The sequence below is a fragment of the Rhinatrema bivittatum genome, chromosome 16 (genome assembly GCF_901001135.1).
Source record: "Rhinatrema bivittatum chromosome 16, aRhiBiv1.1, whole genome shotgun sequence".
Classification (NCBI taxonomy): Eukaryota; Metazoa; Chordata; class Amphibia; order Gymnophiona; family Rhinatrematidae; genus Rhinatrema; species Rhinatrema bivittatum.
The window spans coordinates 14780848-14800444 of NC_042630.1; the positions used below are offsets into that span (position 1 = coordinate 14780848).

At 49.8% G+C, this 19597-nt stretch overlaps 1 protein-coding gene across 1 annotated transcript in view; it reads right to left on the minus strand.

Annotated features, from left to right (window-relative positions):
• Positions 1-9699: 9699 nt before the first annotated feature.
• GPC2 (glypican 2) overlaps positions 9700-19597 on the minus strand; it is a 98548-nt gene continuing 88650 nt past the window's right edge. The window contains 8 exon segments of the mRNA XM_029579687.1: positions 9700-9955; positions 11715-11890; positions 12122-12258; positions 12422-12472; positions 12474-12563; positions 12698-12828; positions 13000-13165; positions 13761-13841. Of these exon segments, the coding sequence (XP_029435547.1) occupies positions 9726-9955; positions 11715-11890; positions 12122-12258; positions 12422-12472; positions 12474-12563; positions 12698-12828; positions 13000-13165; positions 13761-13841 (1062 nt within the window). The 3' untranslated portion in view covers positions 9700-9725.

The following is a 19597-nucleotide window of genomic DNA, read 5'->3' on the forward strand; positions in this document are numbered from 1 at the left end:
TACAATTTTCAGCAATTAATGCCCCATTACCACAGAAAAACCAAAAGTCAAGGATAAAGAGATTTACAGTGGGCTCAGGTAGGATAAGACCTGTGACCCACAGGCACCCATTCTTGACAGCTGTGCAGCCCACAAGTCTACTACCCCCACACTCACACAGGGCATTAATGAACTCAAACAACAAGATTACAGTGGGCTCTGGTAGAATTGAACCTGTGATGCAGAGACACACCCTGTATCAGGTGCAACAAGTACAAAAAGCCCTCTCTGTAGTAAATACTGAAGAAGCTCTTGAGAAAGTGATTGAAGTGATATCTGAAAAGAAAGAAGAAACCCAATGCATAAAGAAATTCCAGATCCATAACCAAAGGAAAAAGGTCATTGTGCTGGATGAATCTGTCACCAAAGGCACTAATCCTTTCCTTTGCACAAATGTAAAGGGGAAGGGAGAAGAGGACAACAAAACTCAACTAAATTCACAAAAGGAGTCCAGGAACAGCAGTAACCTGAACAAGGAAAGCTAGAAAGCTATGAGCACAAATGCTCGTAGTTTGGGCAATAAAATCCCAGATCTGCAAGCCCTAATGATAGAGGCAGACTTAGACATTGTTGCTGTCATGGAGACGTGGTTCACGGAATCTCACGATTGGGATACTGCAATACCGGGCTATAACTTGTTAAGAAAGGACAGAGAGGATATGAAAGGGGGGAAGAGTGGCTCTTTATATCAGAAACAATATCCAAGCAACTGAGCTGCAAGGAAGATGGGGCAATGAAGAAGCACTATGGGCTGACCTAAAAAAAGATGGGACATCCATTTTTATCGGAGTGGTTTACAGGCCTCCAAACCAAAAGGAAGAGCTGGACAGAGATCTGGTTGAAGACATCCAAAAGATAGGAAAGAAGGGAGACGTGGTGATCGTTGGAGACTTTAATATGCCAGATGTAGACTGGAGAATCCCATCTGCAAAATCTAATAATAGTAGAGAAATAGTGGATGCCCTGCAAGTAGCTTTGTTCAAACAAATGGTAATGGAACCCACGAGAGAAGGAGCTATACTCGATTTAGTGCTCACTAATAGAGATAATGTCTCTGATGTCCAGGTGGGCGCCCACCTCAGCACCAGTGATCATCAAACGGTATGGTTTAATATCACAAAAAGGATACGGAAAAGAAGCACAAAGACCTGAGTTTTGCAGTTCAAAAACACGGACTTTGATGAAATGGGGAAGTACCTGGAGGAAGAATTAAAAGGCTGGGAGAATGAGAGAGATGTGGATCAACAATGGACCAATCTAAAAGGAGCAATTACCAAGGCAACTAATCTATATGTTAGAAAAGTAAAGAAAAGCAAAAGAAAAATGAAACCTATCTGGTTCTCAAAGGAGGTGGCTGACAAAATAAAGGCTAAAAGAATAGCGTTCAAGAAATATAAAAGATTCCAAAGGGAGGAGCACAAAGAAGAATATCTGGTAGAACTGAGGGAGACGAAGAAATTAATCAAGACGGCAAAAAGTCAGGCAGAAGAGAGGATTGCCAAGGAGGTAAAGAGAGGTGACAAAACATTTTTCAGATACATCAGTGAAAAGAGAAAAGTTCAAAGTGGTATAGTGAAATTGAAAGATGGAAAGGATCAATGTGTGGAGAGAGACGAAGAAATGGCAGAAATATTAAATGAATACTTCAGTTCTGTGTTCACTAAAGAGGACCCTAGAGAAGGACCGTCGCTAGTTAACAAGAAACTGGAGGGGAGTGGAGTAGATGTAACTCCATTTACAGTAGAAAATGTATGGGAAGAGCTGGAGAAACTGAAAGTGGACAAAGCCATGGGGCCTGATGAAATTCATCCCAGGATACTGAGGGAGCTCAGAGATGTGCTGGCGGGTCCGCTGTGCGACCTGTTCAATAGATCCCTAGAAACGGGAGTGGTGCCAAGTGATTGGAGAACAGCGTTGGTGGTCCCGCTTCACAAGAGTGGGAACAGAGAAGAGGCTGGTAACTACAGACCAGTTAGCCTCACTTCGGTGGTGGGAAAAGTAATGGAGTCAATGTTGAAAGAGAGAATAGTGAACTATCTACAGTCGGGAGAATTGATGGACCAGAGGCAGCATGGATTCACCAGGGGAAGATCCTGTCAGACAAATCTGATTGACTTTTTTGACTGGGTAACCAAGGAATTGGATCAAGGAAGAGCACTTGATGTCATCTACTTGGCTTTCAGCAAAGCTTTTGATACGGTCCCGCACAGGAGACTGGTGAATAAAATGAGAAGCTTAGGAATGAGTGCCGAGGTGGTGGCCTGGATTGCAAACTGGTTGACGGACAGAAGACAATGTGTGATGGTAAATGGAACTCTCTCGGAAGAGAGAGCGGTTTAAAGCGGTGTACCGCAAGGATCCGTGTTGGGACCGGTCCTGTTCAATATCTTTGTGAGCGATATTACGGACGGGATAGAAGGTAAAGTTTGTCTTTTTGCGGATGACACTAAGATCTGCAACAGAGTGGACACGCTGGAAGGAGTGGAGAGAATGAGATGGGATTTAAGGAAGCTGGAAGAGTGGTCGAAGATATGGCAGCTGAGATTCAATGCCAAGAAGTGCAGAGTCATGCATATGGGGAGTGGAAATCCGAATGAACTGTATTCGATGGGGGGAGAAAGGCTGATGTGCAAGGAGCAGGAGAGAGACCTTGGGGTGATAGTGTCTAATGATCTGAAGTCGCGAAACAATGTGACAAGGCGATAGCTAAAGCCAGAAGAATGCTGGGCTGCAGAGAGAGAGGGATATCGAGTAAGAAAAGGGAAGTGATTATCCCCTTGTACAGGTCCTTGGTGAGGCTTCACCTGGAGTACTGTGTTCAGTTCTGGAGACCGTATCTCCGAAGAGACAGAGACAAGATGGAGGCAGTCCAGAGAAGGGCGACCAAAAGGGTGAATGGTCTTCATTGAATGACTTATGAGGAGAGATTGAAGAATCTAAATATGTACACCCTGGAGGAAAGGAGGAGCAGAGGTGACATGATACAGACTTTCAGATACTTGAAAGGTTTTAATGATCCAAAGACAGCGACAAACCTTTTCCGTCGGAAAAAAATCAGCAGAACCAGGGGTCACGATTTGAAGCTCCAGGGAGGAAGACTCAGAACCAATGTAAGGAAGTATTTCTTCACGGAGAGGGTGGTGGATGCCTGGAATGCCCTTCCAGAAGAAGTGGTGAAGACCAGATCTGTGAAGGACTTCAAAGGGGCGTGGGATAAACACTGTGGATCCATAAAGTCTAGAGGACGTGAATGAAGAGTGGGTGTCTCGCGGGAATGACGGCTACTGCCTAGAGATAATACCCTTATTCAATAAACATACACATGGTTAATGTGACTCCAACATTGCTCTAAGCTTCAACGGCAAGAGGAAACGTGGAAAAAGATTTGCATTCACAAAAAAAGCGGGGAGTAGCTTGCTTGTTACGGCGGTTACTACCCCAAACCAAATAAGCCTGGTTCTTCATGTTCAATGCATATCCAGCATAGCTCTCTGCTTCAACGGCATGGGAGAAAGACTGATACATCACGCATATCCAGCATAGCTCTCTGCTTCAACGGCAGGGGAGAAAGTCAGATACTTCACTTTCAATGCATATCCAGCATAACTCTCTGCTTCAACGGCAGGGGGAAGGAAGAAAAGTAGATCTATATACAGAAAAAAAACAAGGTCTGAATTATTTAGTCTTGGTAAACAAATAAACATGGGCATAGCTTGCTTATTGCGGCAGTTACTACCCCTAACTAATTAAGCTAGATATTTCACTTAGAGGCAGTTCCAACACTGCTCTCTACATTAATGGTGGGGGTAGAAGGGAAATAGAATCAAAAGGTTACCAAGAGCCAAGAGTAACAGATAAGGTCCATCAGGTCTAGAGGACGTGTATAAAGAGGAGGCAGCAAAACACTGCACGGAGCGGTAGTAGCCACAGAGGCATTCACGGAGCGGGATGCCAGTGGCCAGTGGTTGGTGTTCCACCTTCACGGAGCGGAAGGATGGAGGGCTGCCATCTCCAAATTAAAAAAAAAACAAAAAAACCCAGGGGTGGGTAAGAGTATGTAAAATTAACAGAGAGTTCAAAGGCTATAGGTATTACCAATTATTAGGCTTATTCAATATTTGTTGATAGTTAATGTGGCTTTCAATGCATACCTCACTTTCAATGCATATACAGCATAGCTCTCTGCTTCAACAACAGGGGAGAAGAAAAACATAATTCACGCATATCCAGCATAGCTCTCTGCTTCAACAGCAGGGGAGAAGAAAAACAACAAATAAGGGCTGAATAACATAGTCTGGGTAAATAAATAAGTATGGGTGTAGCTTGCTTATTGCGGCGGCTACTACCCCTAACTAATTGGGCTTGATGTTTCACTTGGATGCAGCTCCATCACTGCTCTCTGCATTAATGGTGGGGGTGAAAGGGAAATAGAACCAAAGGTTACTAAGAGCCAAGAGAAACAGATAAGTATGAGAAAAAGGAAGCGTGAAGCTTGCTGGGCAGACTGGATGGGCCGATTGGTCTTCTTCTGCCATCATTTCTATGTTTCTATGTATGTTATTAAGTGACATAGCAGAGGGACCTCAGCCTAAACTACACCTATATGCCAGGAGGTGGCCAACTCCGGTCCTCGAGAGCCACAAACAGGCCAGGTTTTCAGAATATCCACAATGAATCTGCAGGAGAGAGATTTGCATCCAGTGGAGGCAGTGTGTGCAAATCTATTCCATTCATATTCATTGTGGATATCCTGAAAACCTGGCCTGTTTGTGGCCCTTGAAGACCAGAGTTGGCCATCCCTGAATTAGGACTTCAAGAACTAGCAACTGCCAAGCAGGAACCGGCCCTCAGAGTAATCATCTCAGATGACCTGAAGGAAGCCAGTGTCATGAAAGCAGCAGGGAGAGCGGAAGGTTTGCTGGGGTGGAGAACAAGCGGGAAACTCAGCTGCAAGTCACGATGAGCACCACCCCCGGAGGTTGGGCCTTCTTAAGGACAGGGAGAGGATGGAAGCAGTTCAGAGAAGGGCCACTAAAACCAAACGGGGCCTGCAATGTGAATTCTGCACCGAGAGGCTGAAGATGTTCAGGACGTATTACGTATATGCTGGTGGAAAGTGAAAAGGACAGTGGCCAATCCTGGCCATGAGTACCTAGCAGGATCCTAATGGGGACATCCATTCCATGTTGCTCATTCCCAGAAGAGGTGATAGAAATGTAGAACTGACGGCAGAAAAGTACCAATGGTCCATCCAGTCTGCCCAGCAAGCTTCCCATGATAGCATGAGCCGCGCCGTGCAGTTTACCTCCGTATATCAGTCACTGCTGCTTGATGGGCTTTGCTTATGGATTTGGCCATAGAAGCAGTTGTGTTTTTTCCTTAATGTCTGAGCATCAGTACCCCAGACTGTAAAAAATTCATGCTGTCTGAATCCAATTTCCCTTTTCCCCCTGCCATTGAAGCAGAGAGCAATGATGGAGTCGCATCAAAAGCATCAAGGCTTATTGGTTAAGGGTAGTAACTGCTGCACCAGTAAGTTACTCCTATGCACACTTTCTTCGTTTCCTTTAGGACTGGCAAACAAACTGGTCCCCAAGGCTACCCAGCTAACAACTGTTAATCCACCTGTCCTCCAGAAACTTGTCTGAATCTTTTTTAAATCCTGATATACTGCTAGCCTTGATCACAACCTTCAGCAACCAAGTTCACAGCTGAATTGTGCATTGACTGAAAAAAAACCCTTCAAATTGCTTTAATTCTGCTGTCAATTAAGTTTCATGGCAATGGTAAGAGCAGATAGAGTAGCAATAAATACAAGAAATCAAAGGCAGCAGCATATGGAAACCTGTACGCTGAACATGAGTCAGTGGAAGGTTAAAACTGGCTGAAGACCAAGAGAATCGGTACGACAGCGTCAAGCTTCCGAAGAGTCGAGGACAACCAACACCAAACGGCTGCAGGGCTCCAACATTCTTACTTCCTGTTGCCAATTATTTCTATGGCGCTACTTGATATATAGATATACATAAGTATTTTATTTATTTATTTATTTATTTAGAGCTTTTTTATACCGGCATTCATGATACAATCATATCATGCCGGTTTACAGATAACAAGGGGTGCAGTAACTTAGTACATATAACAAGTGCATAAGAAACAATAAAGTTACAATATAACAGGGTTGCTAGAACTGGAAGGGGAGTCATATCTTGTCTCGCAGTAGTAGCCGGCGGAGATTTAGGGTCTGGAAGTGGAGAGGTGTGCTGAGTAGTCATCACAAATGCTGACTCCAATGTTTCATAGAATCCTGAAAGGGATTGAGAGAGTTGTAGGAATGCTTCCTTGGCGTGAGCCGGCATGGTCGGTCTATTGACAGCATGTAACCCAGAATCTAGTTGAGGTGAGCGAGGACGATCTACCGGTGAAGGTGATTTACTTAATGATCTAGAAGTGTGAGAGGTAGAGAGACAGATAGGTGATTGTGTCACTTGTCTCGATCTAGATGAAGAAGATCCTGAAGAATGAGTACGTGGACCACCATCCTTCTTTGTCGAGGGTCCATTATTGGAGTGGTGTCGGTGACTGCGTTTGTGGCTATGGCGGCTATGCCGCGAACGGCTATGGTCCCGTTTTCGTATCTTGGAGGAAGTTACGGAACGTTGTTGTGAGCTAGTAGAAGTCGTGGCCGATTGAGGGGAATGATGTTTCCTTTTCCGTTGCAAGACCATGGATTGAATACCCTGTGCTGTCTTGTCGAGGTCAGACTTCCCTGATAGGCTGTACCATTCCCTCCTACATTGAGAGTGTTCTGTAACCTTTATCTTGGAGGGTATTTGTCTTGCCACATGAGTCGCCGAAGGGGACGAATCTCTTATGTGTTCCTTTGATTTTGAGTGTCCATGCGTTGTTTTGTGTAATGAAGTTGGCGCCGTAGTAAGTGTCGATGAAGATGGCGCAGGTACATGCTGTGCAGGTTTCGGCGCCGAACGGAGCTGCAAAGACGCTGGTTCGTGCCTCGAAGATGTCGGCACCGATCCCGGCGCCAATTCCTGTTGCGGCACCGTGTGCGCCGAGCCCCGGCATGGCGCCGTGTGCGTCAATGGAGGGTTCAATGTGTCCCGCGCCGAGGAGGGCGGCGCCGTGAGGTCTCCAGACGACGTCGGCGCGGTATGACATTTGGCCGGCACCGACGTCACTTTTAGAGGAGACTGCGACTGCGACATAGTCCGGCGCGGAAGGCTCGAAGTTGGGTCGATATGCGCCGACCTCTTTCGTGGTCGAGAGTGTCGGTCTGCGCCGTGCTTGGGTTCACTATGGACCTTCTTCGAGGGTGGAGCGGCCGCTCCAGAATCCTCTGGAGGCCGCGGCGCACGGATAGAGGACCGGTCCCGGTCCGAAGAATCAGAGCCCTGACTCTTCTTGTGTAGGTCACCACATGAAGTTGCTCTTTTCTTGGGCTGCGGGTCTTTCTTCGCCGGTCCCGGGGAAGAATGGGCTTCTGAGGGCTCGGAAGTACTTACAAGCTCCTGAAGACGATAGGCCCGCTGCCTCTGCGTTCTGGGTGACATCCGAGCGCAAAATTCACAATTTTTTACATTGTGTTGTACGCCGAGGCAGCGGTAACATCGGTCGTGACCGTCTGTAACCGACATTACCCTGCCACAGCGGCATCTTTTAAAACCTGATTCAGACATGAGGAGGAATGAAGCTCCGCGTGGGTTCCCGCGCGCGGAAAGAACAGACTGAGAAGATTTGGTACTTCCTGCGCGGGAACCCGCGCGCAGCCGCAGAGGGACAAAAAACTCAACCTCTGCTTTATCAAGCTCCGCCTCCCGGACCTGATGGACAGATCCCATGACAGCATGGCTAATTCAGCCCTGCTATCGACGGGAAAAGGAGACAGTAGTTAAATAAATTATACTGAAGTAAAATATTTACATTGAGCAGTAATTACAAAAAAGTAGTCTCTGGCAGCGAAGCATACAATCTATTATGGGATATAATCAGTGGGAGGTGGCCAAATATAGCGGACTTGGCTACCATTCATAGACAGGGAGAAGTGATACCCTGCAGAAGGGCAAGCTGGTACAGCTGGGAGCTAGCCTCAGCTAGCGCTAAGAGTAAGGTAGGCAGGAAAAACTGGACAGAGTGAGTGAGCCCAGAGAGTGTTCTTCTCTGCCAACATCTGCCGTGTTACTCTCTAAAGACACGCTGGCGGTCACAGACTAGTCAGACCTGTTTGACTCTGCTGTGGTGTTACCCTCGGCTGCCACGTATCCAGGCTAAACCTGTTTCTCCAGATAAGCTCTGAAAGGCAGGGGGGAGACCACAACTGCGAATCCCAGCATGCACGGATGTGTCTCGCAGACACACCCGAGACAGGAGGCAACGCCAGTCGTACGACTGCGCTACCCATGGGCACGCGGCACCCGCCTCACGTCCTCGCGGGGCTAGCAGTGGCACCTAAGGCAAGACGCGGCAACACATTTCTTCCACGTTTTTCCACGCAAGTATCCCAGATATTTTCAATGGGAAATACACCAGGGTCGAAGGCAGGAAATCTCCCCCCCCCCCTGCCCATGAAGCAGACCTGAACCCAACCCCCGCCTTCCGGCAGGGCAGCGCACACTGAGGAGCCATCATTGTACCAAAACAGTCCTGCCTGATCCCCCCCCCCCCCCCCCCCCCCCACACACATACACACAAATCTGACAGACATAGGCCGATCAAAATCAATAAATTAACCAGTTTATTGCATATATAAAAAAATCAGGGTGAGGCCAGGCAGCTACAGTATCAAAAAAGGGACTGGGGGGAGGGAAGGCTTCCAGAGGAGAGGGCTCAGACTGCGCTATTAAGGGGGGGCTGCATCCAGTCTCCATAACCAGGCACCAAAAGGGCTATATAGGTGGGGGAGGGAGCTCCTGAGTTACCCCCCTGCTTACTGGAAAGGGTTAATGGTGGCTAGAGGGGCAGGAAGCTCCTGAGTTACCCCAGGCACCTTGTGCAACTTGTCTGCCCCCACTCTCCCAGTCCCTCTACCTAAAACCCCCTTTGCTAGGACCAATCTTCTCCATTCTCCGCTTCTGGAGCCTTTCACTCCATCTCCTACTGCCCGCTGACAAGGCCCGGGTTACCCCTCCCCAGCGGGTGGCACTCGCTGCCCTGACAAAAACTCTTTATTCTCTCTTATACCCCTGAGCTCTAATACTTAATGCACCCTCCGCCCCCCCCCCCCTCCCCCGCCATAACTGCACCCCCTCCCTCCCTTCCCCTGCATCTTTCTCTATTACAGCCGCTCTTCACCCCCTCCCCCTGCACGCTCACCCCTCCCCTCCCATCAATGTCCTTCACAACCCCCTTACCTTCACCCTCCCACCTGAAAAATCCTCTCCGGCACTCAGCCCCCCACTCCCCGTGCCTGTATGGCCTTAGGTAGGCGGAAGAATATCCGTTGTGATGATTTTATAGATTAAAAAACAAAGTAAAAAATATCTTCCAAGCAGGGAAGAAAGAAAAGTTTTTCTTTAAAAAAAAAAAGTCTCAGACTGATCATCATCTTTGTGAGAAAGATTGACTCGTATCCACAGGCCTGCTGGAAAGGGCCCCCCCCCCCCCCCCCCCCCGTTGAAGTTAGGCTGACCGGATGTAGCAGTCGGCGTGGGTGCGTGTGGCAGCTCCAGGTGTTACCGGCAGTGCAGCAGCAGGAAAAGCAGCCCCAAAAGCAGGAGCCCGGTAGAGGCCTGCCTGCCGGGCCCGGCACCGCTCCGCCCACTCTGGTTCTGCTTGCTGCCCTTGCTGGGCCGTTCTTTCCGTGGGGCGCGGCCCTCGTCCGGCCTGGAGCCTGCGCTGGTTCCTGAGGGCCAGTCCTCGCTGTACCTCTCACCCCCACCAGATCCTCCGCTGCCGTCCTCGTCTGAGGAAAGACAGGAAAGCAATCAATCCATCAGCACCCAAACTCCCCCCAGTCGTGCGATGGCGAGCCGCTCACCGGCGCTAATCCCGAGCCAGATCCCCCAATCACACGATGGTGAGCCGCTCACTGGCGCTAATCCCGAGCCAGATCCCCCAATCACAGGATGGTGAGCCGCTCACCGGCGCTAATCCCGAGCCATATCCCCCAATCACACGATGGTGAGCCGCTCACTGGCGCTAATCCCGAGCCATATCCCCAATCACACCATGGTGAGCCGCTCACCAGTGCTAATCCCGAGCCAGATCCCCCAATCACACGATGGTGAGCCGCTCACCAGTGCTAATCCTGAGCCATATCCCCCAATCACACGATGGTGAGCCGCTCACCGCCGCTAATCCTGTGCCATATCCCCAATCACACCATGGTGAGCCGCTCACCGGCGCTAATCCCGAGCCATATCCCCCAATCACACGATGGTGAATCGCTCACCAGTACTAATCCTGAGCAGGATCCCCAATCACACGATGGTGAGCCGCTCACCAGTGCTAATCCTGAGCCATATCCCCAATCACACGATGGTGAGCTGCTCACCGGTGCTAATCCTGAGCCAGATCCACCAATCACACGATGGTGAGCCGCTCACCAGTGCTAATCCTGAGCCATATCCCCCAATCATACGATGGTGAGCCGCTCACCGCTGCTAATCCTGAGCCATATCCCCAATCACACGATGGTGAGCTGCTCACCGGCGCTAATCCCGAGCCATATCCCCCAATCACACGATGGTGAGCCGCTCACCAGTACTAATCCTGAGCCAGATCCCCCAATCACACGATGGTGAGCCGCTCACCAGTGCTAATCCTGAGCCATATCCCCAATCACACGATGGTGAGCTGCTCACCGGTGTTAATCCCGAGCCATATCCCCCAATCACACGATGGTGAGCCGCTCACCAGTACTAATCCTGAGCCAGATCCCCCAATCACACGATGGTGAGCCACTCACCAGTGCTAATCCTGAGCCATATCCCCCAATCGTACGATGGTGAGCCGCTCACCGGCACTAATCCTGAGCCATATCCCCCAATCACAGGATGGTGAGCCGCTCACCGGCACTAATCCTGAGCCATATCCCCCAATCACAGGATGGTGAGCCGCTCACCGGCGCTAATCCTGAGCCATATCCCCCAATCACACGATGGCGAGGCACTCAACAGCACTAATCCTGAGCCATATCCCCCAATCACACGATGGCGAGGCGCTCAACAGCACTAATCCTGAGCCATATCCCCCAATCACACGATAGTGAGCTGCTCACCGGCGCTAATCCTGAGCCAGATCCCTCAATCACAACAGTGAACCGCTCACCAGTGCTAATTCTGAGCCAGATCCTCCAATCACACAACAGTGAACCACTCACCAGAGCCAGATCCCCCAATGACAGCCCAGTGACAGATTCAGCAATGCCACATCCACCAATCACAGCAATGTGTGTAGCTCGTTAGCGCTTTTTCTGTACGGGATACACCAATTCCAGCCTGACAAGAGCTGATCAGTGCAGGATCCACCAATCGCAGCACACTGAGAGACTCAGCAATGTTAATCCTGCCTTAGATCTACCGATCACTGCCACGCCAGATCCACCAATCACAGGAGGACAGAGCCAGAGGGATGCTGGCTGGTGCTGCACCTGACCTCCAGGACAATTATTTTATTTATAAACCTTCTGATATTCGGCCTTTTCCTAAAATGACACTCACAGGCATCCTGGAAGTCCACATCGTTGCCGCTGAAGGCGCCACGTAGCCGGTTGGTGGTCACTCTGAGCTGCATGATGAGCTGCCGTGTCCTCAGTTCTGGCCGGGCGATGTCAACCTCCACTTCTGGGTTATTGATCTGATTCACCAGTCCATCCTTGGTCACGTCAGGGAGGTACCTGAGGAGCAGGCAGGAATCCAGGCATTATACAGGGAACCACCTCTCTCCCCCCGTGGCGCCTTCCTGCCCCGCTCCACTCTTACCTCCTCCTGGACTGACAAGCTCTCTGCACCCCGCCTCCTCTGTCTCTCCCCTCATCCGTGCTTTCCTTCTTCTTGGGCTGGCTTTTCCGGTCCTCTGCCCTCCCTCCCTCCCAGGATCCTAGCCACCCTCCCTCCCATAGCCTCACCTCCCCCGGGCCTGGCCATTCCAGCACTTTTCCTCATTGGTCACATCTGCCGCCACCTTCTCGTCGCTGCAGAGCGTGTGGGGGAGCGTCACCCAGAAACCCTTCATCAGTCTCAGCTTCTCCTTCACTTCCGACACCTACAGAGACGGAAAATGAGAAAAAAAAAAACACAGGCGTCCAATCCTTTACCATCCTTCTCGGCAGCCCCCCCCCCCCCGGGGGGGGGGCGTGGAAGCTGGAGACCCCCCACCCAAAGATACAGACCCACTCTCGACCCTTGACCCCTGAGGCTGCACCCACCAGACGGTCCAGGTTTGTCCCAGCGGCCGTGGTAGGCTTCTCGTCGGGGGGGGTAAGTCCTGTATCGCCGCTTTGTCTCATCCCGAGCTGCCCGTCTGGTGCGGCCTGGGGCCGGGCGGGGGTTTCCACAGCCCTGGAAAACCTGCAGCGAGGAAGAGGGGGGGGGGGGGAGTGCAGACAGAGGTCAGCAGGCTGGTCACAGGACAGAGAGGGGGGGGCTGCGCATGTGCTGGTCAGTGGTCAGTCCCCCCTCCCCCCATCACCCCCGGCCCTCACCTTGGTGGATATCTGCACGCTGTTGTCCTGCAGATGCATAATTCCCTCTGAAATCTTCACGCCAATGGAGTCGACGGCGAGTTCAAAATTAAAGGGTCCCTCCAGCCGCTCGGCAACTTGTACCAGCGCATCTGATGCAGGAGAGGAGGAGACTTCAACAGTTACGCCCGCGAGTGAGGGGGGGTGCTAGCAAGTTACAGCTACGAGTAAGGAAGTGTGTGTGACCGACGTTGACAGCCAAGGAGCCGCCCACCCCCCCACCCCCCCCCCAGCGTCCACAGCTAGGAAGAGGCAGCACTCACCAAGAAACTGGTTCCACTCTGAGTCCAGGTCGGCCTGATTGGCGAGGCAGCCCTTCATCACGTTCAGGCAGAAGCCACTGCAGGGCTTGAGGCTTGGCATCCCGCGGCACAGGGGGCAATAGGTCATCCTCATCACTGCCCTCAGGCACTCCGCAGAAGGGCCGATCTGTGACGTGCCGAGAGACGCGGAGGGCGCCGGGTTATACAGAGAGCGGCACGGGCAGGCGGTGGCGCTGGGCGCAGCGAGGCCCACGCTCCGCCACGACAAGGCCAAGCCCGGTGTGCTGGCTCGAGGCCACACGCGGCCACGCTGCGCTGTCGTAACCAGACCTCGCCACTGTCGGCACGACCGTTGCGCGCCCCCCCCCCTCCCCACCACCACGTAGCACCAACACGGCGAGTCCGCATCACTGGCACGTGGGGAAGTCACAGCGAGACGGCTCCCCCCCTGCCACGCGGCACCAGCGCCGAGACCGCTCACCCTCCCTCCGCTATGCTGACAGGGCAAAGGCCAATCCGCCTTGCAGGTGAGAGCTCGCCTCCTGCTTTGCGTTCCATCTCCTCCATGCTGAACTAAGGCCCGTCCACTTCTACCTTGTGCTTAGAAGGCTTCACTGCTACGCTGGTCTGACATACGAGACCATGCCCAGTCCCCTCCTCCAATGCTGGGCTGACACAGCAACACGGCACCCCCCCCCCCCCCAACCCTGCTGAGCCAATAACGGTCTGAAAGGTAGGGCTCCCGTGGACAAAAATCCCACCTTGGCCGCTTTCGTGAGGATGTCACGCCCCGTGGAGAGGCCCTGCATGAATGCTCGTGCCGCGATGAGTGCCCGGGTGACCTGGGGACGGAGAAAGAGACAGAGGTGAGTGCACGGGCATCGGGTCACCGTCACTGATTTCTTCGACATTTGATATTCCAAGAAGGGCCTCAAGGCGGATTACGAGACATATTAAAAAAAAAAAAAAAAACCCCAGACAATGCCATCTGAATTACTATCCAGTAAGTATCAAATTCCCAGCTGGCGTAGCAGTAAGAATGCAATGGTGTGTAACTCCTGGCCTTCAAGACAGTCAGTGAGGTGGTTCGGTCAGCGGAGGTCTGGGGGGAGGGGGGGAGAAAGAGCCATGCGCTGGCTTTTTTTTTTTTTCCGGAGAGCAAGGTAGCATCTGCTCTGGAGACACCGCTGCCCTACATGGCAAGCGGCTGGCATACCTTTGTATCAAGAAACGCCCAATAACGATCTGTAGGCCAAGATCTGTGATCTCAAGCTCTCCAAAACCATAAAACAGATTGTGGTAATCTGATCACTCGCACGAGGCACGTTTAAGCACATATCACGTATCAGGCCGGAGCGCACTGTTAACCCACGTTTGGACACGTGTTTTGGACACGCTAGCTTTACCTCTTATTCAGCAAGGGGTCGAAAACCCGCGTCCAACCCAAACTAATAGCACCCGCAACATGCAAATGCACGTTGATGACCCTATTAGTTATTCCCGCGCGATCCAGAAAGTAAAGTGTGCAGCCAAGCCGCACATTTTACTTTCAGAAATTAGCGCCTACCCAAAAGGTAGGTGATAATTTCTGCTGGCATCGGGAAAGTGCACAGAAAAGCAGTAAAAACTGCTTTTCTGTACCCCCTCCGACTTAATATCAGGGCGATATTAAGTCGGAGGTCCCAAAAATAAAAAATAATGAAAAATATAAAAAACAGAAAAAATTAAAATGGGCCCGCGACTTGAAAACCGGACGCTCAATTTTGCCGGCATCCGGTTTCCGAACCGTGGCTGTCAGCGGGCTCGAGAACCGACGCCGGAAAAATTGAGCGTCTGCTGTCAAACCCCGCTGACAGCCGCTGCTCCTGTCAAAAAAGCTCAGCACTGGGCAGGCGGCAGCACTGGGCGTGGCGAGGCCCACGCTTTGCCACGACAAGGCCAAGCCCAGTCACAGCGCACTGGCTTGAGGCCACACGTGGCCACGCTGCGCTGTCGTAACCAGACCACGCCACTATCAGCACGACCACTGCTCCCCCACCATGCAGCACCAACACGGCGAGTCCGCATCGCTGGCACGTGGGCCCTCGTTTGCATGCAGGCCGATACCAAATCGCGCGCACAGGAGAGCGGCCTGTGCGCGCGCCGGGAGAGCCCATTCTCCCGCGACTTTTACTGTATTGGCCCGTTAGTATACATGTAGGACCGTGAGGTTCAAGGTAACTAACCATACATAACTTGATACATCTTTAAGTCTTTTGCCAGTTGTTCACCAAACAGAGTAGGTGAATGCTTGAATCCTTGAGGTAAACGAGTCCATGTATACTGTTGCTTTATTCCAGTATGGGCATTCTCCCACGTGAAGGCAAAAGTTTTCTGACATTCTTCCGCTACAGGAACGGAGAAGAAAGCATCTTTGAGATCAATGACACTGTACCACTTGGATTTAGGAGAAACTTGAGCCAGGATTGAATACGGATTAGGCACTAGGGCTCCCAGGTCTGCTACTTGATTATTTACTTTTCTTAAATCCTATACTGGTCGATAATCATTAGTTCCTGGTTTCTTTACTGGTAATAAAGGAGTAATCCAAGCAGATCGAATTCGTCGCAGAATGCCCAAATCGAATAATCTTTGCAGATGTATTTGTATTCCTTGTCTGGCCATGTATGGAATGGGGTATTGAGTTTGATTAATGACCTGTGCATTTTCTTTCATTTCAATCCATATAGGGGTAGCTCCATTTGCTAGTCCTCCTGGATTATTTTCAGACCATACTTGGGGTACACTGTCCATCAGCTGCCTTCGTTTTTCATTGAGGGGTGTATCTTTTTCATATCGATGCTCAATAGTCTTTTCAATAATGGGAAGATGTAGTCTCCATTCTTCTTGAAGAGGGCAAATTAAAGAGACTGGATTATCAGCAAAGGAAGCTTTAATTTCACCATTTGATTCAAACTGCAAAGTTGCCCTTAGTTTGCAAAGAAGATCTCGACAAATTAATGGCACTGGACATCCTGGAACATAAAGAAATTGGTGAGATACTAATTGTCCGCCAACTCGAACCTGTCGCTTCTGAAGGATGGGAGCTGCTAGTGGTTTTCCAGAGGCTCCTACAATGGAAATACTTTTTGTTGTCGGCGTGGTTATTGCAGTAGTCATGACAGATCGTTGTGCTCTGGAATCCAGTAATCCTTTAAACGTGTTTGCTCCTACTCTTATTTCCACTAGAGGGTCAAGGGGAAGTTTCTCCTTTTCTAGTCAGGAATCTCGGCCCATAATATCATCACTCTCCTCTTCAGATGTCTCATTCACTGCCATTTGCCACTCTGCTTCCTGTGATTTGGATAGTTTGTATCCTTCCTTTTGTTGAGGGGTCTCTGGGCAATCAGACTTCCAATGTCCTTCTTGTTTGCAATATGCACATTGATTCACTCCTAGAGGCACTCTTCCTCCTCTGAATGGTCCTCCTCTAAACGATCTTCCTCTGAACGGCGCTCTAAATGGCGGTCTGCCTCGTCCTCTATACCCAGGATATTCTTGGTAATATCTGGCTGGGTCTCCGAAATTAGTCTCCTCCATGGCTGCGGCTAACAGGCTAACACTTTCTCTCAACCTTCGACCACTTTCTTTTTTATCCTTCTTTTCCTCTTCTAATTCTCGATTTCCATAAACTTTATCTGCCATGACTTTTAATTGGCTAATAGTCATTCCTTCAAACCCCTCTGTTTTCTGGAGTTTCCGGCGTATGTCTGGGCATGACTGTCCTACAAAGCTCATTACTATGATAGAATGATTTTTTGAATCTTCTGGATCAAACGGACTGTATCGGCGATAGGCATCCATCAAACGCTCCAGGAAATCTTCGGGAGTTTCATCTTTTTTCTGCACTATGTCCTGAATTTTGCCCATGTTGATGACTTTTCTTTTTCCCTTTTTCAAAGCTTCTAGGAAGGCTTTCTGATAGGCAGCTATGCGCTCTCGTCCTATTGAGGTCTGATAGTCCCAAGAGGGGTCTATAAGCGGGGCAAATTCTCTCACTGCTTCATCAGGGTTACCGTCTGACCCTGCTCCCTCTCTGGCTGACTCCTCCATGTTCAGTTGTATTTGTCGTCGTTCTTCAGTAGTAAATAGGAAAGAGGCTAGATGCCGAATGTCAGCCGAATTAGGATTATGAGCTGTAAAAATTCCAGATAAAAAATCAATCATCTGATCTGGTTTTTCAGCATATGAAGGGCCAAGTTGTTTCCAGTTAAAAAGATCATTAGATGTAAAAGGTACATATGTAAATAACCTTATAGTTTGCGTAGTGCGGTAATCGTTCTCTTCTGTGGGTGACACCGGCACTACTGTTGCAGTTTCTCTAATTGGCAGATGTAAACTTGTGGCTGGCGTTTTACTACGAGTGCCGTCAGAAACGGAAGGTTCCGCCTCTCCTTTAATTTTTGCCGCTTCTATTTCTCTTTTTGTTTCATGCGATGATCCGGGGAAAGGATCGACTTGCTCGTAAGCGGGGGTCGGTGGCGGCGGATAGATGGGAACATATGGTGGTGGCAAAAGACTTTCCGGTTCATCTGCTAATATGGGTGTGGGTGCGGACGGCGGTGGTTTAACTTTTTTTTCTTGAGTTCCATTATCCCCTTGTACTACAAATATGGCCGCCGCAGATGACGTATCTTCTTTCGTATTCAAAATGGCCGTCTCCTCCCTTCTCTTCCGGTTTGGGGACTTCCGGCTTTTTGTTTTTTGTACATGCGCCACCATTACGAGAGCGGCTCTCTCCACTAACTTTCTTGCCCATGACGGCGGATCCAAAATGACTGCAACCCAGGCATTTATATATGGTATATCTTCGGGACATCCCGGATTACCTTCTCTTATTACTATATTTTGGATTTTCATGGCCGTTTGAAAATCAAAAGTTCCTGTCGGGGGCCAATTAACACATAGACTCGGCCATTTATGCGTGCATCGCTGAATCATTCTGGGTTTCGTGCATGAATGCCTGTTAAACACTTCGCTAAAGTGCTCCGTCATGACTTTTAATGGAGTAGAACCTCCCCCTCCCATCTTAGAATAGAATTACAGACAAAGGAGGGAAGGGAAGACGGATAGGTAAGGGGTCCGTATCCGCCAGACACAAAAGGGTCACAATCACCCCAACTAGGACGCGGTCGCCCGGCCTAGAACTGCGAGGCCATTCACTCTCTTTCACACAAGAAACCTATTCCCAAATTTTCCAAATCGCGGTGGTCTTCAGAGCGTGATTCCTACTAGCCACTGCGCGGGGTGTGATCAAAGCCCCCTTGATCCTTCGTGATAACGGATCGGCTTGTAATTTAGCTTTATCTTAGTCCGAATCTTATTTCTTATCTTATTTCTTTTTACCCAAAAATACTTGCCTGAAAAGTTCTTCCGATCGTCAAGAAAGCCTTCTTCCCGGATCACCGGCCCAGAGGTCTCAGGAGATTTTCAGTGGCATGGTCCCCTCAGAAACCTGATCGCTGAACTCAGCGGTGGCCACTCACCAGGTAAGTCTGGGGGATCGCTCCGCCACCAAACTACCGGACCAACTGGGGGGCTAAAATAGCGTCCCCGGTACCTCCTGGCTGGCTCGCCAAATGTAACCGTCTCTTTTAAGTCAGAAAGAAGGCCCAGACAACTGATCCGTAAAGATAGACTTTTATTGCCAGCAAGATGCAGCTAAGACAACGGCTTAGTACAACTGCATGCCCGTCCCCTCCAGGAGCAGGCTCTTATACACTTTACAATTCTTATCTTTTACACATGCGTTCTAAGCATTGCTGAGCAAGCATATTCCAGCCGAGGGTTTCAAGTAGGTGTAGCTTATAATCGGACCATTGTTTTCGTCATTTAATTGACGTGTTAGACATTTTATAGCAGCAATCGTATTAATACAATACAAATTATTATTATTACAAAATGGTGGTGCGTTCCACTGAATGTCAGTACGTAAGTGCGTAATTGCGTCGTGCATGCCATTGCGCTTCAAATGTTAGTACATTCAAGATGGCTGTGCATTTCAATGCATTCCACGACTGGCAGTGTTAATCAGAGGTTTTCAGTTTTCTCGTTCAACGATTGTCCATAAACTTCAACTCCTTTATTCCTAGTTTGCTCTTGTCCTGCCTTAGGCCTTTCTTGCCAGTATGTTCCTTGTTTGCTCTTGTCCTGTCTTAGGCCTTTCTTGCCAGTATGTTCCTAGTTTGCTCTTGTCCTGTCTTAGGCCTTTCTTGCCAGTATGTTCCTAGTTTTCCCTTGTCCTGCCTTAGGCCTTTCTTGTCAGTGTGTTCCTAGTTTGCTCTTGTCCTGCCTTAGGCCTTTCTTGCCAGTATGTTCCTAGTTTTCCCTTGTCCTGTCTTAGGCCTTTCTTGTCAGTATGTTCCTAGTTTTCCCTTGTCCTGTCTTAGGCCTTTCTTGTCAGTATGTTCCTAGTTTGCTCTTGTCCTGCCTTAGGCCTTTCTTGTCAGTATGTTCCTAGTTTTCCCTTGTCCTGTCTTAGGCCTTTCTTGTCAGTATGTTCCTAGTTTGCTCTTGTCCTGCCTTAGGCCTTTCTTGCCAGTATGTTCCTAGTTTTCCC